The sequence below is a fragment of the Parasteatoda tepidariorum genome, chromosome 9, assembly GCF_982258835.1.
Source record: "Parasteatoda tepidariorum strain Cologne lab strain chromosome 9, Ptep-v5.0, whole genome shotgun sequence".
NCBI classification, from domain to species: Eukaryota; Metazoa; Arthropoda; class Arachnida; order Araneae; family Theridiidae; genus Parasteatoda; species Parasteatoda tepidariorum.
The window spans coordinates 81,059,155-81,078,236 of NC_141763.1; the positions used below are offsets into that span (position 1 = coordinate 81,059,155).

Here is a 19,082-nt window from a genome sequence, read left to right on the forward strand (position 1 = left end):
GTTTTTGTCTTTAACAGGATCATGGTTCTTTCGATGGTATATCTAGAGTTTTATTTGGGAATGGTTTTCAACTTTGGATTCACAGATTATTATTTCTAGATGCAATTTCATTTCTGTCACACGGAAAATTAAGTCTTCCTCTTCAGAGATACATTCTTATTGATATTGATGACATTTTTGTGGGTGAAAAAGCTACAAGAATGAAACCTGCTGATGTCATTGTAAGTGGATCTAAAGATCTTGCTTTCAAAGATTGCTTTTTAAAAACAAAAGCATGATTTGTTTATAGTGTAATTTTTATTGTTATTATTGAAGTAATTCGGGAGGAAGAAATTCCAATGATCCTTATAATATGTCTAGTTTAAGGAAAAAAAAGAGATTTTTCTAGCCTTCATTTGTGTTTAAATTTTTGTAAACTAATAATAATTGCGATTGAAGCTTATAATGAACTATGTATCATTGTTTTGTTTTCTTAAAAGCTTAAATGTACATATTTACCATATTTAGATCATTGTATTAAATATTTTAAGTAAAAGGAAAAGTTATTAAAGTAAAATTAAATTAAAAAAATCAAAAAATTTTTTAGCAACTATGTTGCTATTTCATGACAGAAAGAGAGATTTAAATCGCCTTCACGAAAAAATCAAATCAGTATATCCTCTTTTTTTATACTTCATTCTTGGTATTTGTTTTCTGATCCAGAAGACAATTAATTTCATTTTGTTCTAGGATTTTAGCAACCAGTGCAAATGGACTACTTTTAGTTTAAAGCTGTGGTTTTAAATATTTTTAGAAATATTTTTCATAAAAAAATTCTTATTTTTTAAATTTTATATAAATCAATTTTATACTTCAATGGAAGTTATGATTTTGAATTTAAATTATTTCCTCCTTTTCTCTTAGGATAATGATTGGAAATGAAAATTGTTTAAATTGTAAATTTTGTAAAGTTTTGTTCACTTAATGTATGTTTTTTTTATTAAAATTATATTTTATGTGTGAATTAACTACATTTGTTTTGTAATATGAAATAAGGAATGTTTGAAAGTTAAAGAACCATTAAAGTGCGAAAACATATGCATCTGAAAAATATTCACTTTTTTAAAAACAAATATGAAGAGTGTTCTGTTATTTTGAAATGTAGATTGACTCAAACACATGAAAAGAACAAGCTTTATTCTGTTTTTTTATTAAAAAATTTTATTTTTAAAATTTATTGTAAATATGTCTGTAAAATGTAATTAATTTAACATCATGTACATTAGTTATGCTATGTATGTTAAAACATGTATATAATTTTTTTACTATACTATGATGTTTACCTACATAGTGTTTTGATCAGCTTGTATGGTATATCTTATATCATTCGGGATAATAGGAAAAATTAATGGCCATTTAAGGACATAATAAGAATTTTGTATTCTTTTTGTGTTTTTTAAATTGAAAATAAAAAATTTCATGGTTAATGAATGTTACTGCAACAAAATTAAATTTTGTAACAATATGTAAATATAGCTATATAAAAAATAATCAATATAAAAAAAATTCTTTATTGCATGTCCAATAAAGGAAATGACAAATAATTTTATCTTAAAAAATGCAGAATGTTTGTTAATGTTCTTTAACTTCAATTTAACTAATTATCAATAAGGAGAAGAAAAGCAATATTATGGCATATTTATGCATTTTTGCTAATTATTTCTTTATCCTTCCAAGTAATTCCGATTTAATTTATAACACGAGAATGATTAATAATGGAGATATTAATAACTTTTTCCTATTGACTTATTCGGTTTATTATTAGAAATTTTTACAGAATTTTCTCAACTCTGTGAAAAGGAACTGCTCACAGAATATTTTTTATACACATTTGCTTAACCAAGTGTCCAGTTGATGATTATTTAAAATTACTGAAGCATTATTTAAATATTATGTTGTTAAATTGTTATTGAAAAAATTTCAAATTATATAACTAATGCAAGATAGTTTTTTTGATGTTCTATTAGCATTGTAAACACATTATTTCTTGAAACAGAATCAATTGTTTGTTTCTATTGGTCTTCTTTTGTCTATTCATAACTACTACTCTTTCCCTTTACTTAACTCTTCGCATGAGAGCACTTACTTATACATGGTCCTAAGACAAGATATTATCTGATTATAATTCTCTGATCTGATTTCCAATCGTTTTTTAATAATTTTACTGTTGTATCATAGAGTAGTGAATGTAATTTTAATTTTATATATTTGTATCTTTTTTCTGGGAAAAATAAGTTGTAGAAATTTTTTTCAGGCTCTTCTGAATGCTCAGTCTAGAATAAAGAGAATTGTACCAGGTTTTCGATTCAACCTAGGGTTTTCTGGAAAATTTTATCATAAAGGTACATCCGAAGAGAACACTGGAGATGACATGTTAATAGGTAATTTTCAACATTTATTCATCATATTTGGCACAACAGCCCGGGGCCTTCTGCTGAAGATTCCTTCAGGACTATCTTCTTTTTTTTTTTTGTTCTTGACTGCCAATCCTTTATCCCAATCACTTTGTCAGCTTCCCCAAAACCAAGCCATCATTGTTTTGATTTTTTCCTTTTTTGACTAATAATAGGCTTTGACACAAAAGTTTTCTTTACTAGATCTCTTTTTATCCATTTTATAAACGCAAGCAGTCCAGTTCTAACTTTTAATGTATACTATTGAGGTACGATTTTGGATTTCATAGTCAATGTTTTTTGTGTTAACTAAACATCCATGGTAATTAAATCGAGGCACATTTTCAAACTCATGATAGCCAATTTTTAGATAGCTGAATGTAGCACTGTAACGAGTTTTCTGTGCTGGCATATACTTTGTTTTGGAGTCATTTACTGTCAGTCTTATACAATTTGAAGCCATCTCTATTGAGAAGGCAAGTGCTGGTACACTCCTAGCAACATTATTAATATCATTATCCATGCCAAGAGCTGAATTTATAAGTAAAAGATGTTTTCGCAAGTGTCAATATGATGCATCTCAAATAACCTTTTCCAGTGCATTATTGAAGAGAAGACATGAAATAGTCACCCGTTGAACTCATAACATTATTGTTGAATGTTATTAACACTTTTAGAGTGAGCTTCCACAAATTTGATTCTGCGCAATCATTGTGCATATAACAAATCTAATCAGTTTGTCCAGAATTTTAAATTCATACATTGCATCCATTAGTTCCTTCTTATTCGCAGTATTGAATGCTGACTTTAAATCAGTAAACAAGTGATGAGTATCAATACCAAATTCAATTTATTTTTTGTTATTATTAGTCTTGCTTTATTATTTGAACTATTGCTTTTGAACAGAATATTTTGTAGTTGTTCAATTGACTAATTCTTCAGTTTGCATTTTTATTATTTTTTTTAAATATTTAATCTTAAAATACAGTGTGTTCTCTAAATAATTGAAATATCTTAAAATAAAAATACAGTGTATTTTCCTTATTGATAATTAAAAGAGTTACTTGATTGTAATGATTGTTATAAAATAAAAAAGTTAATTCGTAATTAATGTATTGAAACCTAGATGTTTATTTTATTTTTTGGCCGGGATAGTCTGGTCGGTAGGGCGCTGGGCCCATGTCCAAGAGTTTGTGGGTTTGAACCCCGCCGGCCGAAGTCTCCCTGTGTAGTTGGAGACTGATGCACGTTAAAATTTTGTGGAGTCACAGAGTCCTCCATGTTCCCGTAACAAAGCAATATCTCTGGGGGTACTGGATTGGGGATTGATCGTTCTCTCAGGTCAAAATTACGATCTGTGGATGAATGGATGTATGACTGGGTCCGCCTTATAAACATGTGTGACGTGTGGTGTGGCAGAAGTCTAATTCTTGGCCATAGATAACGTCACTGAAAAACAAGAATCGCACACTCTGCCTTAAATTTGCTCGTCTTCATCAAGCAGGCTTGCCCGTGTGGCAAGTGGCATTAGATCCAACCAACTAACCTAGATGTGTTTTGGTGCCACTTGGTAAACCTTCTCTGTCATGGTGAAAGAGTACATTGTGGCACAAAAACTTGTTCAGAGACAATTTTTTTAAAATCAATTTTTATTTCCATATAGTTTAGAAAAGACTTGCTAGAACAATATAGGTTTGTTGTGATTTATCCTTTACTAAGCAGTATATACAGGATTTCTCAGAATTGCTGCAACAAACTTTTAAGGGAAGAAATGCATATATTATGACAAAGATTCAAAATTGCATAGCAACCCATGTCTAGAAGCATCTGCAAGGGAAAATGGTAATCTGAAAGGACTCAAGGTAGTAATTTGTTGAAAACCTATGTTGAATAACATGAGTACAAGTGGCATACTAGATGAATGCAGAATACAGGTTATAATGGTACAACATATACTCAGAGTTGGCACCTTAGTTGTGTGATTAACACAAACAGAACGTTGTTCCATTATCAATACTTCCATTTATTTGATTTTAGTAGCAGTATATAAAAATTACTGCACAATAGTGATTGCGATTTCATATGCTTGCGATACGCTTATTAGAAGTTCCCCAAGGTAAGAAATCAAGAATTGATAAATCATGGGGGCTATAAGCAGTGTACCTCTTAGCAGCATACAATGATTTGATTAGCAGCATACAATGATTGATTGATACAATTTCCAGTAATGTGTTACAGTGCAAAACGTAATCTTAATAATATGCCTACCTTCCCTTAAAATTTGTCACAACATTTTTGAGCAATTTTGTATAACTCTTAATACTAATATCTTTTATTTTGATCATAATTTTAGTGCTTATTGACATGTGTTGTATTCACTTTGTATTTCAGAGCACGCAGATGAATTTTGGTGGTTCTGTCACATGTGGAGTCATAGCCAGCCACATTTATTTGAAAATATAACAGCTCTTGAGATGGAAATGAAGTTGAACAGAGAGTTTGCCAAAGTTAGTGCAGTGAAACACTTTTATAGATTTTTTTTAACAATGCCTCAGTTAGATCACTTTTTCTTCTAAGAATAATTAATTCTTGCATAATTTATAAAACAAAAGACTATTCCTTTTGATTTAAATTTAACTATTTTCCAAGTGTTTATTTTAATTTTTATAAAGGCTTGTTTATTTTTGGTGGCTTCACTTGAAATTTTAGTTATTAATAAACTAGGGATCTGATATCTTGTTTCATCAACAAAATTCTCTTTTATAGCTGCTAACTAACTGTTCTGATTAAATTGTAATTAATTGTGTGTATTGTGAAATGTGTTTGATTAAATAAAATTAAGAAAACGAAGCTTTGATATTAAAAATGCCGTCTGAAAGCATCAAGGGTGGTATCTATTAAAAAATATTTTCTTTTCCGTTATACCCAACATTACTTAGCATTGCATTAGAATTGAGGTCCATTTTAAAATTAGTAAATTTTATTATTTTTTAAATATATTTTTTAATTTTTGAATATATATTTTTGAAGGAGGCTGAATATCCAAATGAGGAAATATGAATATTATCTAAGAGTTTGTGTGATCTTCAATTATCTTTTACTCCTATTTATTCAGTCATCCAATAATGTTCATGTACAAAGACTTTAGAGTCTGATTTTATCTTTTCTCAATTTTTGGGAAATGAAATGAGTATTTCTGTTGCAAATATTAAAAATAGTAAATGACTGTACTTAATAATTTGTAAAATTGTCCAACTCACTCATGAAGAAGAGATGGTCTTATGATTTTTCAAATAGTGGAGTATCATCAGAAGCTAGTAGCACAAATCTTGAAATTTCAGTTCTAAATGTGCAATCAATCTTAAAATTTTTCCTCTATTTTCACAATAAATAGGAATTTTTATAAAAATAACCAGATTACTTTCAAGAGTTTTTTGGTGATCGATACATTGGAAGAATTTATGAAGAAACTGACAAATGAAAACAACATTTATTGCAAATTAATATTAACTTAAAATTAGGTTCCCATAAGATCTCAATGTTTTCAATATCATCCACATATCATTAAAATAAAAAATATCAGAAATACTACCTGTCAGTTGCCGCACATGTCACATTCTGTAACTTACTCACTAACACTAAATATTCGATCACATCTGTTGAAATTTTGGGCCTTGTAGCAATTATTCCAGAAAACTATTTCTTTAAATTGTCACAATTACAATTATTATTGATTATCATTGTTATTAAAGTATAATATCGTATTGTTAATAATTTTGCAACATCCTAGAAAAGTAAAATGTATTTAATAAATTACTTATTTTTAAAATATTTAAATTTGTGGCTGACAGTTAATATTCTTTTTTATTTTTAAATTTGCAATACATTTATTTAGATTAAATATAAAAATATTTCAGGAAATGTACATTGATACTTATTTTATTGTAATTTTATTTGACAATGATTTTGTTTCTATGATTCATTCGAGTTGAAATTTCCGACTACTAGATAAGCAGAAAAGTTTGTATTTGTGGCATTTATCAGCAGTTAATAAATTTTGCTAATTCATTTATTTTAAGAAGAACTACACTTTTTAAAAACTAAAAATTATAAAGCTCATCATAATCTTTATGCATTATTGTTGTTAGTATTATGCATTTAAATTTTTTTATTATGTTTTGCATGCGTTGATTGAAGTGTTTTTTTATTACTACATGAAGCAGTTTATTTTATTGTTTCTTTTTTAAAAATAGTAAAGTTACATTTCATGTTATGTAATTTTTATATTTTAGAAGCATGGCATTCCACATGATTCAGGTTATTCTGTTGCCCCACATCATTCAGGAGTTTATCCTGTTCATGAGCCATTGTATGAAGCATGGAAGAGAGTTTGGAATGTTAGAGTTACGAGCACTGAAGAGTATCCTCATCTCAGACCAGCTAGGTTGAGAAGAGGCTTTATCCATCGAAATATAATGGTAATCCCTATTCTGAATGCAGTAATGATACAATAGATTATTTGGGCAGTATTTTTTTTTTTAATTTTTCCTAATATCTAATAAAAAAAATAGGAAAATAATAATAGGAAATAATAATAGGAATAATAGGAAAAAATAAAAATTGGTAACTAAAATTCAAATTCCAATTTATGTTTATATTTTAAAGAGTGCTAAATAAAATAGAAACAGAATTGAAACTAAAGTGCGGCTTTCAGGAGAACTCATCCAGACACCCGTCTTGCGTTGTGGCGGGTACCATAGTTACGAGGAAAAGTCACTTAGAATAGGGGTGAATAGTTTTGTCTTGATCTTGGCATAGGTCGACGTGAGTAAACCAATCGACACCTTCATTCCTCTATTGCACCCCCATTAGAAATATTCTCTCGCTTGTTGCCATAGCAGCAGATAGCTCCCGACTTCTAGTCTGGAGGAGTTCTCCTCAAAGTTGCACTACAAGTGCTATGTGTAAATAAAATAGTGCTGAATAGAATAGTATGTATGTATATTTGAAAAAAAAAGATTTTTATAATTTGTATGTGCAACACGTGACAATTTTTATTCTTACAGTAAATAGTATGTTTGATAATACAGAATTTTTCGCTTAATCTGGTGTTACTGTAATTTGTGTCATTCATTTTCATTGTTAAAACTTTAAATCCATAATACTTAATTTTCAGTGCATATGTAGTTATTGCCACTGCATGTAACCTTATTTTACAATGTTGCGTTAATTGCATTTAGTAATTTTTAGAAATATGTCATAAAGAGAGAATGAATAAGATAATATTTTGATGACTAAAGTAATTATTAAGTGGAGCTGTTATGTATATAAAACAAGTGTGTCTGTTGGTTTAACTTACTGTAGAAACGAAAAAAAGAAAGTTTCGTTTATTGTATAATCACATGACAATAGAATTTGAAAATCTGTTTATGTGTTTATATTTGTTCCTTTCTACTGAGTTTCACACTAGATTGAATCGAAATTTTGTATCACAAACTTTTTTGAATTTATTTTTCTGTATGTTTTAATTTGTTGATTTATAGTTTGGTTATATTTTTCTTTTCCATTTTCTTTCACATTTATTTAGCACTATTTCTGAAATGTATTACCTATTGTTGCCCTTTACAATTAATTTGTTTTTGTGTTATTTTGTAAATTAATTTTTGTGTGTAGATTAATTTTCTAAATTAATTTTTGTGTGGATTAATTTTGTAAATTAATTTCTGTGTGTAGGTACTTCCAAGACAAACATGTGGTCTTTACACTCATACAATATTTCTGGATAAATACCCAGGTGGTCCTGAAAAACTTGAACTCAGTATTAAAGGAGGAGAACTCTTCCATCTCTTTGTTTACAATCCTGTAAGTTGTTAATTTTACTTTTTATTAATAAAATATTTAAAAATTATGTGTTAAACAATATTAATAAGTTTTTGGATTATAAGGAAATGAAAAAAAACATTGCTCTTATTTAACTGTATGCAAATATTCCATTTGTTTACTCTTATATATATATAAAAAGAAAGCTTTCTAAAATAACATCTGAAATTTGTTATGATTACTACTTCAATAATAATTATAATTTTCATGAATTATAATAATATATAAAAGATTACCTTGTATCAAAATATTACTAAGTTAATTTTATTATATGATTATAATGAATGTTTAAACTCTTGTTAAAAATTGCATTTTTTTACACTATTTGCACCTTTTGGTTCTATTTCATAACAAGACAACTTATTGATTTTCTTAAACAGGGGTCTGTCTAGGTTTTTCTGAAAGGTACCTATTTTGTGAAAATTTAGACATAATTTGTGAAAAATTAGACATAATTTGTAAAATTAAAAATTATATTAAAAAATCAACACAAAAGTATGGATTTATTGTTTCTTACGGAATACAAAAATAAAATGTTAAGAAAAGGTATTTTGTGAAACTGCCGTTTTTCCTAAATTTGAATTTGTGAAGGTACTGTTAAATGGTAGTAAATTTAGCCTCGACAGACCCCTGTTAAATCATCTTAAACTTTCATAAAAGGTAATGAAATATTCACAAATTTATCTGATTTTGAGTTAAGTTTAACATAGTAAACAAGTGACTTACACTGTTAAATAACTAGCACAAATAATGTTGAAACTCTAAATTGGGTAAGCAGTTTCTAATTAATTTGTAAAACGGTAAATAAGAAAACGTTATACAGATGCATGCATATTTTTAATATAAAATGCATATAATACTTTGATAATGTATATTGTATAGAAGTTAAGTAGAATACATTTAAATATGTTTGATTTTTTTTCCCTGGGTGAAAAATAATCCGAGTTGATACATTTTGTTGTTGTTGTTGTTGAAATATTGTTATTTTGAAAGTATTGCAATCTATACCTTTTAAAAGTAAGTGTTAGTATTCTAAATTTTACTTTTCATAAAAAATCTAGCATAATCTTACATTTAAGTTAACATAAACTTTCTAAAGATATTTATAACAGAAATATTTGACTGGTATTATTTTATAATTAAAAGTCTAATTTTGTCATAAATTTACTGTTGAATGATTAGGTTTGATGGTGTTACTGGTGTGTTTTTTTATGTGTCAATTGTGTCTTTAGTGTACTTAATTTCTAATTGTCATTTAAAATACATGTTTTATTTTAAAAAAAAGTATATGTTTGATATTAAATATCTAATGTATTTCAGTATTTTAAATCCTTCATTCTGTCAATTACATATAAATTAAAATTAGTACAAAATAAGTTCCCGTTAATTATAATTAAACACAAATTCTTTCCTCTTATAAATCTTTCTTGTTTGTAATTCGAAATGCATTTCTTATTTTTATTTATTATAAATTATTTCTTTATTGATGATTTTAATTTTTCAAATGTGACTTCGAGAGAGACAAATTATTCTAAAAAATTTTTTGATTCCAGGTCAATATATTTATGACCCATCTTTCAAACTATGGTAATGATCGTCTTGCTCTGTATACATTTGAATCTGTTATAAAGTTTGTTCAATGCTGGACTAACCTTCAACTAGTAACCCTACCACCTCTACAATTAGCTGACAAATATTTCCAAACTTATCCTGAAGAATCAGATCCTCTGTGGATGGTAATTATATAGTTCTAATAATATTTATAGTTATAATTAATGCTTATAAATGAAGAAGTACGGTAGTAATAAATTCTTTTTTTTATAGAATTCATTCTGATTTTTCTATTCTTTGTTCTAAAATAATCTTTCTGTTTGTTTTTCTTAAATTAGAATTGAAAAAAAATTGCATTAATTTGAGTTAATATTTTGTATATTCATTTTATGTTTACATTATAAGAGTGCAAATTAAAATCTATGTATCCATTTCAGTTATGCATTTATTCTTAGTTATACAGTTGAACCCAACTATAATAAACTTGGGATATAGTGAACATTTGGTGGTTGTAAGCTTTTTAAGTAGTGGCTTCTAAACTCCCGTTACTTTAATGTTATTTTATACACATAAGGAGCAGCTGAAAAATTGTTAGTTTGTTTATAGTGGACTTAAGATATTTTTCATTTCTCTAACTTTAAATCTAAGTTGTAATTGCAAATGAGAGTATTTCTTTACATTGTGTCAAATTTTATTCTTACATGCTCTTCGCCTTTAAACTGTGACAAACAATTGTTAACAGCCATCTTCCTCTCAATCTATTTATTTCTCTTCCAAATCTTGAAGAATGTGAAATTTCGGCAACTTTTATCTTTATTCCTTCTATTTTCAGTTTTATGCTATTTTTTTTACTTATTGTTGATATGAAATTTAAGTAACTATTTTTCTTTTATTATCTCATTAATCAATTAATAATTTATAAAATTATGTATATGCTTATAAAATTTTTATATAATGCTTATAATATACTCGTAAATTTTCCAAGAATTTTGATATAGTGAACCTCCATTTATAGTGGACTTATTGCTGGTCCTCGAACAGTTCACTTCAGTGGGATTCGACTGTATTTAATTCGATTTCCCTCATGATGGCAGTAATGTTGGAAATTAACTTCTTTAGTCACAAAGGCGTATAGTTGTTTATTTCTTCCCTTCAACCGTTTTTTATATTATAATTCATTTTCCTGGTTAATTATTTGTAATAATTAACACATGTTTAATTATCCTTTTATTTGGAGTGCTGAAACTAAATTTAAAAAAAAATTGAACTTTGTTACTTGTTTTGTTTAAACCTTTCTTTTTTAAAAATGTTCTTTCTTAAAAAAAAAAGTTTTTAGCTGTTTGCTACTTGCATTTCAGAATTAATATTTTATTTTGATAGTCAAAGTTGAGAAAACATCAAGTTTTGTATCAAGTCTACAGGATTTTCACATCTTTAAAAAGGCAAAGAAAACTTTGAATAAATTAAATCCAGTTTTAGCATACCATAGATAAATAAGCAAAAATAAAATATTAGTTGTAAATTATCTAACTTTAAATAAATTTCCTTAATTGTTATTTACAATAAAATGTTATGAGAGCTTAATAAATTTTTTTCTTGCCATTGAGCATGGACACTGTTTTAGTTAGTATGTCTCAAAAACAAAAAAATATATTCAAGAATTTTTTTATGTTAAAAAGAAAATTATATACTTTTATTTTCTATTTGTTTACAATTTAAATCCTATCATAGTTATATTTTAAAGTGTTATTTTTTTCCGATAAGTTTCAACTTTAATATCTTCTGCAAATCATTCAAAGCTAACTGTTTAAAAAACATAGCTTCATTGCATAAGTCCAGATCATTAAAATCATTGGGTCACTTGAAAAAACAACAGCATGAAGGATTTTGCGTTTGGTTCAAAATTCTAGTTCTGGCCGCATTAATTTTACTTCAATTTGCAAATTAGTAGCCTTTACTCAAAAGTTTTTTGTAGTCTTATTTTCTTATATAGCCATTTAAGTGTTGTAGGTTGTGTTAAAAAGAATACTTGGTTACATTTTATAAAATTAAGGGGAATTTTTTTTTCTAGAATTTATGTCAGCTTGAAAACTGTTTTAAGAAACTTAACACAAAGGTTGAAACTAAAAAAATCCCTCATTAAATGTAACATTTTGAAATGCGTGAATAGTGATCTTGATATATGTGTATTTTTGCAATGTGTATTGCACAATTTTAGCTATATGTTTTGCAGAAATAAAATCAAATGATATTAAGTTTTAATGTACTAGTGTTTTCCTATTTTTTCCCAAAATTTGGAAAAGGACCAAATTGTGTGTTATTAAGACACTAACAAAACAGTTTTGCCTGTTTGTAATAGTAAAAAAGAAACAAATAATGGTTGTCTTTTTCCTTGTCACTCTGAAATTTCTGCAGAAATTGTTGAAATTTAAGATGTTATTGAAATGTAATATTTTATTTTTATGTCTGAGACATAGTTTACGTGATTAAATGTGAATGAATAGATTTTGTGAAATTTATTTTCTCTATACTGAGCGATAAGCAGCATGTTTCCAAAATATTCATTTTCACAAATATTTAAGAATTCAGAAAAATCACAGGGTTTCTCATTTAGTGATCCAAATTTTATTCTCCCATTGTAATTCTATTCCATAATCACTCTAATAAATATTGATTTTTATTATTAGAAAATAGTGCTACACTCTACTAATATTGAGTTTAAATAATTGCAGAACCCTTGCAATGACAAACGCCATAAAGCCATATGGTCATCTGCTAAATCCTGTGAGCAATTACCAAAGTTTCTTGTTATTGGCCCTCAAAAAACAGGTATAACTATTTCCAATTTTATTTTATGTGTATCAGTATTTAATTTGTATTATAAATTTGTTTTTTTGATGCATCAGTTGTTATTTAATTACCTGCTTTTTTTTCTATTTACAACTTTATAGACTGCTTAAATAAAATATTAATTAATGAGTTCTGGCATGATATTCTTCTGATTTTTGGTGGAATTTCTAACTTCCTAATTTTCTGCACTGTTTTTTGGTTTTGATTTATTGTTATTTTATTCTCTTTAATCATTATTCATAGAAAAAGCGTAACAGTTTATTGGACTATTTACGTAAGCTTATAGAACCCCCCCTTATTTTGCTGCCTTTTGCTCAAAATAAAGTCTCATACTTTTTATTTATCTTTTTAAGGTTTGAGTTGATAGGTATTTTTAGATTTTTTGTTTTGTACCCACTCTTATGCCTGAATAGAAACTGTTGAGTATTGTCCATAAGTAGTTATGAATTTTTTTTAAAAAAAAATTGTTCTTATTTACTTTTTTCTTTGTTTTCTAATTTTAATTAAATAATTTATGTCTGTGGTGCTTTATTGCTTTTAAATTATTATTGAATGCTGATGTTGGTAATTAGATAATTTGCGGTTAGCAAATTTGATTCATTCTCCCTTAAAAAGTTGAATTTAGTTTATTATGATTAACATTGGTCAGAATTCAGTTGTATATTTATAATAATAATCTAACTGGCAACTTTATTTGATTTTAATATTTCGTAAAATGCAAAATAAACGCCTTAATTTTTAATAGTGGTGATATTTAAGTTGTTTCTATATGTTTATTTTTGCTACTTGGGCAGGGCATGAAATTTCAGTTTTAAATTTCTAGCCAGACTAAAATTTTTGTTTGCTGCTGTTTCCATGAAATATATAAACAATTTTCAAAATGTTTAACGATGTAGTACGAAGAACTTTTTGCTGACCAAAACCACATAAATAATGTAGAAAAAATTAAAAACTAAGAAAAGACACATTTCTAATTATATATGAAAACCTAATAATGGTAACACAGTTCTTTGTTTTTCATTGTTGTGGATACCTTTTTATTGGATTGAGAATCACATAGTAGAATCTAGTGTTTTCACATTAATTTCCGTTTCTTTTTTTTGTTTGTTTATTTGTTTTCATGAGCATAAAATTTATAAAAGTAATAAGTATTGTTTCCTGTAAAATATTTTTATGTCCCAAGTTTATAGGTGTTTACCAGTAATATTTATTTTCCTTATTTTACTCTTTTATTATTATGTGTTTGATTTTGATTGTTTTCCATATTTAAGAGTTCATAAATAAGAGTTTTTATTTTTTTATCATAATGTTATTCTATGATATTTCCTTATTATGCTACATTTTAAGATAAACAACAATGTACCTGTAATTTTAAATGTTATTTAAAAAAAACAATTATAAGCAATATTATTTATGTTCACTAATAGATCTTAATGGAATCATATGAGATCTTCATACTTTTTAAAAATCAAGTTTATTCAAGCTTTTAAATTATTAAAATTAATGTTGGACTTGAGAAGTGGGGCTACAAGCGTAAACAAACAGAATTCTTTATTGTACATATATTTTAGGTGAATAATTTCTAATTTCATAGAAAAAATTATTTTATATTAATAAGCAACAAGTATTGGGTACCAATCATCAAAAACTAAGGCAAACAATGTTAAAGAGCACAAAAATATTTATAAAATACAGACAGCTGTTTCGGATGCTCAAAGGGCAACCTTCATAGTGCAACATCAGAGTTGATAAATTGTAGCAACCAGGGAGGGGACTTAACCACCTAGTATTGCTAAAAAATGCTGACATTAGTTTTAAAATTTTTTTCATGATTCCAGTGTTGTCCACATATTATTAAAAGTCATTGAAATGCAAAACCTGTCAGAAAATTTACATTAAATGTTCCCACACTTTTAACACTTCCAATTTGTATTTCCTCTCAACACTAAAATTCCATTTGTCAAATTTAGGCTTAGCTTGCTTCAAGCTCTGTTGGGGGAAGCTATCAATTTATAAAAATTCTGAGCAAATCAGGAAGTGTCTCAATCTTCAAAAAGTTTCTGAAAGCTGACTTCAGTCTATTGTGACAGTTGAAGCCTCTCTCACAGGAAGCTATGATCAGCTGTAGAATGGAGCAGAAATGATATCTGGAAAATGCTTCAAAACCTCACCAAACACTTGTTACTTTTAAAATTTTCCAGCATTTGAGGAGGTGTCAGTGAAGCAAATCAGGGCTCCCAGGAGTCCGGAAAACTTGCAGGGTTCCCACGGTCCTTGAGAGTCCTTGAATTTTTTTTTGCTAAATTTAGGTCCTTGAAAGTGCTTGAAAAACGTCTTAGGTCCTTGAAAAACTTGATAGGTCCTTGAATTTGTCCAATACTGCCAGCGGCCCTTTTTATAAAACACCCGCGAATCTTTCTCGTTCTTTCTGTTTCGTTCCCGAGCTCTCTCACGTGGTTTTTAACGCCACCATTTCTAACCGGGCCTAGCGTCTTGGTCTGCCAAGCGCGCGGACCACAGCAGACAATCAATGCGTTCGGGGCGAGACTCCACTTCATCTTCTGTCGCATATGCTTAGATCTTCTTTTTTCTTATCGAAACTGGAATACTCTCGAATTTTGTAACAATATATACCTTGTAGTTTTCAATAAATTTGCCGTTTTACCATCCGCACTTGTCCTTACGTTTGCGTCATTTCAAAACTTTATTGTAAAGCGTATTCGCAAAGGCACGGCTTCGTATTTGTGTTATGTAGTTTAGACTAGTTATGCCTGGGAAGTGCTATTTTAATCCCCAATTGATGGATAATCAAGCTTATAAAGAATGGATTTTATCGATGCCCGAAAAGAAGTTCAGAGCCAAGTGCCGATTATGCATGAAGGAGATCGATATCGCAAAAATGGAAGAATCTGCTCTGAAATCACACATGAAAGAAAGGTAAAACAAAAAAGCAGTCTCATGCCCTGAGTTCTCTTTTTCCAAAGACATCAACATCTAATTCATCTGGTGTAAATACTCCTTCAACATCGTGTGCCCCATGTGAAACAGAAACTTTAGTGCCCGAGGTAACATTGTCTTCTTATCTAGTCAAAAGGAATGTGCTTGATGCTGAAATTCTCTGGAATCTGAAGTGCATCACTAGTAATTATTCATGTAACTCCTGTGAAGGGATTAGTAAATTGTTCTCCAAAATGTTTGCTGATAGCTGTATAGCGAGACAATTTTTTTGTAGTGCCACAAGGTGAGCCTATTTGGGCCCCTTTGGATCGGCACTATACTTCAAAGGGATTCTTATAAATGAGCTGAAGAATGTTGATTACTACACTGTACTCTTTGATGAGACGTTAAATCAGTCTCTACAATCTAAGCAGATGGACATTATGGTAAGGAATTGATAATAAAGTTTGCACTAAGTATCTTACCTCCCAATTTATGGATCATGGAACTGCAGAAAATATTTTGTCCTCTTTTTACAAATGCATGGATGATGGTTAAAAGCTCTCTAAAATACTTCAATTATCCATGGATGGACCCTATGTCAATTGGAAATTCTATTAGAAGCTTCAGTGTGAATTAAAAGAAAAATATTCCCACCAGGTCATATTCATTGGCAGTTGTGGATTACACATAATGAATAATGCTTTTAAACATGGTGAAAATGGGATATGTTCCTTCTAATTTTTATTTTCAGAGAGAATTGTTGCTGCATAACATTTAGAGAAGGTTTTGTAAATTATGGATGAATAATTTCAGAAACGATGTTTAATAGAGGAGAGGAGGGGGTTATGGAATATGGAATACCTAAGATTTAGCTCTGTCTTTCATGCAGCCTTCACATGGAAATACGCAGGATTAAAGGATTTCACCATTAACATCTCATTACCATTAGTTATAGATTGTGCTGAAAATGATTTTGTGAATTCATATGTAAAACCAGTAGGGTTGTTTTTAAAAAAATATAAATTTTAGTCCATAATACATATACTCTCTTTTTTCTATATAGGCAAAGCATTTAGGTATTATATTTGAAATTAATTATTGCCACAACAGGCATTGTTGCTTCTAGTAAAATAGAAGAGAATAATTTTTAAAATTGGTCTTAGATTAAGGTCCTTGAAAATTTTGTTGAGGTCCTTGAAAAGTCCTGGAAAGTCCTTGAATTTCAATCTCATCATAGAGTGGGAACCCTGACTTGGAATTGTCAAGGAATTTTATTTTAACTCATGAAAGCAGGGATAGTTGCAATTTTTTACAAAAAAGCCTAATTTTTTTTATACTATACATGAAAAAGAGCCCTTTAGCATTGTCAGTAACTGTAACCAGTTTTTGAGATTTGAGTTAAATAATTCCAACATCTATTACTATTATTTTATAAAATTCCACTTTTTAGTGAAACTTTTCCATGTTTCCAGTCTCATTCTATTACATGTTTTTATTCACAAAATCTAATATTTGACATTAAGAATAAAAAAAAAATATAGTTAAAGTGCCCTGGCGAATGTAAACTTAAATGTTGCCCACTCTGCCAACACAACATCCACTTGTTTATTCAAGAGATTTGGGTTTAAATACATGGAGTTTCTTTATCTCAAAGTGTCAAAAATACTCAATGATGTTAAGAATAAGATTAGTTATAGTTTTTCTGTGATGCTAGTCTTTGCATGTTTAAATTAATTTCCCTCTTAAAATCATAAACTATTGCCCTCTATTTTCAATATTTGTCAACTGAAAACTCTCAACTCTAGGAAAAATATGGTTGGCTGATTTGATACACATTATTTTATAAAACTTCTCACCAACTTTAAATAATTGTCTATTGCAAGCTAGAGATTGAAAATTCCATGCTCTGCACTTGGGAGTTATTTAAAATAAAATGCTGCACTAAGTATAGCTTATGTTAAACAAAATTTAAAAAAATGGTTGGTTTGTAATATCTTTAAGCAAAAAAATTTTGCCAAACTTTTCTCTGTTATCTTAATATATCCAGTGAAAAATTAAAATGTTAATGTCATTTTCCATGAAAATGTATAAATTTTGTCCTTGTTCAATCTTCCTTAAATTTTTAAGTAATTGTAAATGGACTACTTTAATCTTAATTTTTGTTATGTTGATTCTGACAAATGCTATTTTTCGAAATTCACTAACATTCTTTGTTGCAGTGTTATATTTTTCATGTGCTTAAAAAACAATACCTATTGATTAAAATTAATTCGATTCACTGTAGTCAAGGTCTCTCATTGAATCAAATTGAAATAACTAATAATAAATAAGTTTATTTCATAATTTTTATTAATAAAAATTACAGGTACCACTGCATTATACACATTTTTGTCAATGCATCCTGCCATTGTTAGTAATTATCCTAGTCCTGAAACATTTGAAGAAGTACAGTTTTTCAATGGTAGAAACTACTATAAGGGTTTGGATTGGTAAGTATTCAAAATTTTGACTTAAGCATTGCTTTGATGTAATAGCTTTGATACTGAAACTACTTTTCAGTTTTTGGACATAATACTTATTTTCTGTAAGGTATTAGTTTTTCAGTTTCTCCTAAGTTGTACCTGTATGAAAAATTCTATTGCTTTTGAAAAAAAATACTTATGTAACAAATTTTTGAAAAACTTAAATTTGCTGTCCTTGGATGCATTTAAAAAAAATTATTTTTTCAAATCAAATTATTATCTTTGCTCTAAATTGTGACTGTCACTTGCCGAAGTATTTTTGAATATATTATCTGATTTTTATAACTTTACTGACTTATGGCATAGTATATAAAATAGAATACAATAATAAACTTGCTAACTCTGTTGGTTTCGGTGTGACTTTCAAATTTTTGGGTACAATTCCAGGATCTGTGGTCACCAGTGTTATTTTCACAAAATGCATCATAGTATTGCTAAATGTATTTCCTAATTTTCAAAACTTTATTGACGTGTGATAAATTATATAGGATATTACAATGACAAATGTTATAATATGATTCTATTAGTTTTAATGACATATTTTATGTCATTGGAAATTTTGATATAAATCACTTTTTATATGTTTCATCATTAAAATTATTAAATTATGCCCAAGTTATTGTATTCAACCTTTAAAATTAATTCTGTGAATGAGTGAAATGCTATTTCTAAACATATGTTATTTTTCTTAATGTACTATTCTAGTATTTTTATTCTAACTACCTTTAATTTCCATTATTTAAATAGTCAATAGTTTATCTCTGATGTGATGAGAAATGATTGTGTGGTTGTATTATATTAAAATTTTAAGGAATTTTGATATTTTATTTTCCACATACTCAAGTAAAACTTGTCCTAAACTTTTAGAAACGACGTATCTAAATAAATATTAAAGAGTGTCACACTT

The 19,082-nt window shown here is 28.0% G+C and overlaps 1 protein-coding gene across 2 annotated transcripts in view; it reads left to right on the plus strand.

Annotated features, from left to right (window-relative positions):
- Positions 1–19,082, plus strand: part of sfl (N-deacetylase and N-sulfotransferase sfl) — a 97,185-nt gene that overhangs the window by 71,945 nt on the left and 6,158 nt on the right. For both annotated transcript variants that reach the window (XM_016048387.5, XM_016048388.5), the window contains 8 exons: positions 18–221; positions 2,294–2,420; positions 4,824–4,939; positions 6,725–6,910; positions 8,166–8,294; positions 9,866–10,048; positions 12,596–12,692; positions 18,019–18,142. In XM_016048387.5, the coding sequence (XP_015903873.1) occupies positions 18–221; positions 2,294–2,420; positions 4,824–4,939; positions 6,725–6,910; positions 8,166–8,294; positions 9,866–10,048; positions 12,596–12,692; positions 18,019–18,142 (1,166 nt within the window). The remainder of the gene's footprint in view (positions 1–17; positions 222–2,293; positions 2,421–4,823; positions 4,940–6,724; positions 6,911–8,165; positions 8,295–9,865; positions 10,049–12,595; positions 12,693–18,018; positions 18,143–19,082) is intronic.